Raw genomic sequence first — 4,511 nt, 5'->3', positions numbered from 1 at the left:
AAAATTCATTCCTACTGTGAACCATCGTAAATCACGCGATTCCATTGTTACTATTCCAATCCTTCCCCTGCCCTTCCCAACATGGTTCCTGGCATGCAAGAGTTGTAGTGAAATAGGCACGACCCAGGCGGAGGATTATCCGCATCGAGGATTAAGGGTAGCGCTTTACAGATGACAAGCACCCACAAAGCTCTACGCCATCAAAGGCCTCTAAAGTATCCATTAGATGACCCACTAACAACGCCACTGCATCCAACAGCTCGTCATCGTCATCATCCTCGTCTTCATCATTGTCTTCTCCTCCTCCTTCGCCTCCTCCACCACCACGAGCACCTCCAACTCCTTCATGGTCATCTTTCGAATGAGGCAGCATGCCTGCGGTGGAAGGAAGACTCAGGTGGAGGTGGTGATGTTGCTGCAACTGCTGCTGATGTGGTTGAGTCATCAGTGGCTGTAATTGAAGCTGTTGTGTTGTCACCATCTCTGTTGAGGGTAGAGCTGCACGCGGCTGACCCACATCACGATTGGCGATATGGGCACGCATTGCACGTAGATGATAGCGTTCGAAACGTTCATGGCTAGGAATAGGTCAAAAGTTATTGGTGTAAAGGCCATCGTTTGACTGCAAACTATGCCAACCTAATGCGCCACGAATTTCATGCTCCTTCTGAAAACCTTCCAGATGGATTTGCGCAGGACTTTCCCAAGGCGTAGAGCCTCCTGTCGTTTAGGGGCTCTACTCCAATCTTCCAGACCCGTCTTCATGAATTTCGATATTTTGGTGGGTTAGAAGGTGTCTAGATTTGACATGGGCACCAAATGACTTTCACATGTCTAGCCAGCAGTAACAGATGCCAGATAGTCAGTCCCACAGTCTATCAACAATTTACCTACCTCAACTCCTTTACTTCACACTACATCCTTTCAATTCATCACCCATGTTGCATCCTAATGCAATGGTAAGCATACAAACTCATCATTGGTCATTCTCCCACACTCCTCACTCACTACCCACCATACACCTCCAAAACAAGCACTTCTTCCCTGCACCACCACTCCTCCTTCCTGCACTTCGGGAGGAACTATTCACCTCAACCATTCCCCTACCACACAACAAACAATGAAGCCTGAGATTCACACACTCAAACGATGCTGTCTGTACCAACTTGAAGGTGTGCAAGTAGAACTCCTCTCCTTCTCTTCCTTCGCCACCTTCAGAAACAGCCACTTCCGATTCCCATTGATTCAAAGGAAAGTTCTCTTTTCCCAGATCAGTGCAATGCCTACTTTCAACTTCAATTGGACTATCCAAAAATTTTCACCTTACATGTTATGAAAGGAGGAGATGGAGAAAAAAGAGGGGCAGATAGAGACAGGGAGGTACTGCCTCATCTTCGCCCATATCCTGTGTATCTCCCTACTATCACTATAAGCAATGACAATTACCCTTTCTGGCACAGGAGAATGGTAGGTGACGTGCATTCCACAGCCACTAAGCAGAAGAGAGGCGGGGAAATTGTGGAAGCAATCAATTTATTCCGCGAATCATTGTCCATGTAGTTGTTTTTTCATCCTGAGTAATGCAGTTCCACGACTGCCGTTGCTACATGATCATGTGAAAAGCACTTCCAGGGTGGGAAGGTGAATACTACCGTGAAATGCGGTAAGCAGACCTAGCATCCCTCAGTACAGAAAGCAGAACAACATCCGGCCTCCAAAAATTCCATATATAATGACTTTTCAATGTTGTTTGATTACAACCGAATTAAGATAAGATTTTCCTAGTGTGCTGATACTGCTGAAATGAGTAACTTCTCTCTCGGATGCTAACTAATCGCCCTCTCTCTTACCCTGTCTTCCCAATCACACTTTTGTTATCTCTGAACCATAGCCAGTGAAAGGAATGTTAAGAAAAAGGAAAGGGGGGAAGGCTAAAAGCGAAACACGTAATATCAACAGAAAATGTGGTGCATATTCATTGTGGAGGGTTCTGCATTCCTCCAACCACTGTAATGCACAGAAGGTAACATTAACACATTGGGGATATAAAGGATAGACGGACAGACAGAGGTAGGCGGATAATTGGCCAGACATTAGTGGATAAACAGCACATAACTAGGCAACAACAACGCCAGCGACAGCGACAACAACAAAGTGGAGTGAGATTGGATGCGATGGGATGAGATAACGGTCTGCTAACGGCATTGCCGCCTATCTGACCGACAAACGCAAGCAGCATCAAACGGCTAGGGCGATGCCAACTGGAACCAACAGTCTGCACTGCATTGGGCACGCATGTGCTTTGCCACTTTTGGCGGCAATTACCTCATCTCTACCTCCAGTCCCCACCTCCCACATCACTGACACACCCTGTCGACATGGCCGATTTGGAGGCTTTCATACCACACCTCTTCATTATCCAATGCCAATCTCCTGCATTATGAAGACTTCTCGAATTACGCAGATCTTGCCTGTTGACCTCAGCAAATTCTGCGTTGGGTTAAATGATCTGACGGAGGTGTCCCACTTTGGTGGTCAGCCGCAGTCACTTCTCCCACCTGCAAGTGCAGCTTATGTCTGCCCAAATCTATGCTAACTCCTCCCACGATGCGAAACCTCCCTTAACACCAGACCTACTTCGTGCTTGCTTCAATCCGCTTAATCACTTTAATGTCACTTCTGCTATGAAGCCTGTACTCTCCTCGGGTTAGATAAGGGCTTCCGCTTAAAGACTTTGATAATCTTGACTAGCTTAACCCATTACAACAGAGAGACACCTCCGAGTTCGCTCACCACAACATTTCCAGATAACACTCACCTTCGCCTCAGAGTTGAGGAGACGATTCCACAACCATATCCGCACACCAAGAAGGCTTTACATCCACCGCACTGCTTCAACATTAATCAGTCACTCCCTAATCCGCACGATTTGGTGAAATCAACACACGCATAAGTCGTGAGCAGGAGGCAATATTTTGCTGAGGATCTGGAAATAATTTTCCCCCCTTAGGAGAAAAAATGCATTTTATTATTTCAGTTGGTCCAGAACTACTTCCGTGGAAGATTAATTTCAAATTTATCTTTCACTTTGCCGAATAAACAAACGCTGTTAAAGCAGCCCCAATCCCTCATCAAAGTAAAAAATTTAACCAACTCCACCAAAATCAACCCTTTACTCTGTTTAACTTCCAGCATCACCAAACTCTGCCTTTAAGTTTGCTTTTAACGAGGTGGAATAAAGTGGGAGCTGACTTACGTCCATCCATGACAAACAAAAGTTCATTCACACATTTCACGTCCAAACCTGCCCAGCCCCTCTCCCTCAAAAGGTGCTTCAGCAAGAGGTAGACACTTAAACCACGACAACCCGCCTCCTCATTGTCAAGGCAACAAATGCCACTGCTTTGCCAAACAAGGATGGCTTAATTCTTAGACTAAAGTTGCTACCGAAAAATAGACTTATGAATTAACAATCGCTTTTCCCTTTAGATCGGTAATGAGGTGCTCCACGTCCGGAACTGTCCTTAATTGGATGCGAGACAACCTCACAAGTCAAAAGGACACCCTTCCACCTCACTGGCCGATGGAAGACAGGCTAGTGAGAAAGGAATGTCTGTTGTATCATTGGGCTACAGTGGCGTGGAGAGGTGAGAGACATCTGAGGACATATTTTTTGCCAATCTGCGAAAAACAGTGCAACCTCCTTGGTGGAACAGATAGATATTTAGGTAGATCAGTGGGAAAGGAGAAATGGCTGCCCAAGACCTATTCATTAGAACCCAGAAAGGAGAAACCATCTCTTTCCACATCACACCTGACTCATCACAACTTGGCAGCTTACACCAAAAGAGCATGAAAGAGGTCCGAGGTATGCCCCATAACAAATTCTCCTACGGAAGACTTGGTTTTGACAAATGCACTTTTTGCTCCTTACTTAACAAATAAGTAGATTTGTATGCTTCCACAATCTTATCTTCCTCCTAAACATTTACAAATCAGGTGGTAGAGAAGTGACAACGCGATCACACTGGCCCGTGTCTAGCCACATTAGCAAAGGGGTGGGAAAGGGAATGAGGAAAATTTCCATCATTTTGGGAAAAAATCCCAAATTCTGCCGACTAATTTCGATCGTTAATTGTGACTGAAACGTAGTGATAAGCTTGTTCTAATAAAGTACCTAAATCTGATTTCAGCGCAGTCAAAGAGTGACAAATTTAGAGGAGATGCAGAGTGCACTATCGTGAAGGCATAGGACAAGGCACAAAACACCCAAAAGGAATGCGGAATTCAGTGAGGAGTGGTGAGGACCTTCACTCTTCCTCTTCTTTCCTCTTGACAGGTGTGCCCTCTTTTCAAGCCAGCACACGAAAGGCTGCAATGATGTACGCCGCCTTTGAAGGTGGTGTTCGGCAATGCCCACCCCTCCTCTACAAAATATCGCCTAATTCGTTTCGACTAAAAAAACGAAAATATACACTATTGAGGTGCCTCTAACCTCAGATAATGTTGGA

General features: G+C 45.5%; 2 protein-coding genes across 2 annotated transcripts in view; one reads left to right on the top strand and one right to left on the bottom strand. All coding sequences in view use genetic code 11, as the record gives it.

Moving 5' to 3' along the window:
* Positions 1-373, bottom strand: part of EGR_10180 (hypothetical protein) — a gene marked incomplete at both ends in the record, with an annotated part of 1,880 nt that extends 1,507 nt beyond the window's left edge. The window contains one exon of the mRNA XM_024499429.1: positions 240-373. Within this exon, the coding sequence (XP_024346168.1) occupies positions 240-373 (134 nt within the window). The remainder of the gene's footprint in view (positions 1-239) is intronic.
* Positions 374-851: 478 nt separating this feature from the next.
* Positions 852-4,511, top strand: part of EGR_10179 (hypothetical protein) — a gene marked incomplete at both ends in the record, with an annotated part of 6,418 nt that continues 2,758 nt past the window's right edge. The window contains 4 exons of the mRNA XM_024499428.1: positions 852-959; positions 1,892-2,023; positions 3,038-3,136; positions 3,950-4,002. Of these exons, the coding sequence (XP_024346167.1) occupies positions 852-959; positions 1,892-2,023; positions 3,038-3,136; positions 3,950-4,002 (392 nt within the window). The remainder of the gene's footprint in view (positions 960-1,891; positions 2,024-3,037; positions 3,137-3,949; positions 4,003-4,511) is intronic.

Source organism: Echinococcus granulosus (assembly GCF_000524195.1).
Source record: "Echinococcus granulosus chromosome Unknown EG_S00196, whole genome shotgun sequence".
Taxonomy (NCBI): Eukaryota; Metazoa; Platyhelminthes; class Cestoda; order Cyclophyllidea; family Taeniidae; genus Echinococcus; species Echinococcus granulosus.
The sequence above is the reverse complement of the archived record's forward strand: the minus strand, read 5'-3'. Positions and strand labels throughout refer to the sequence as shown.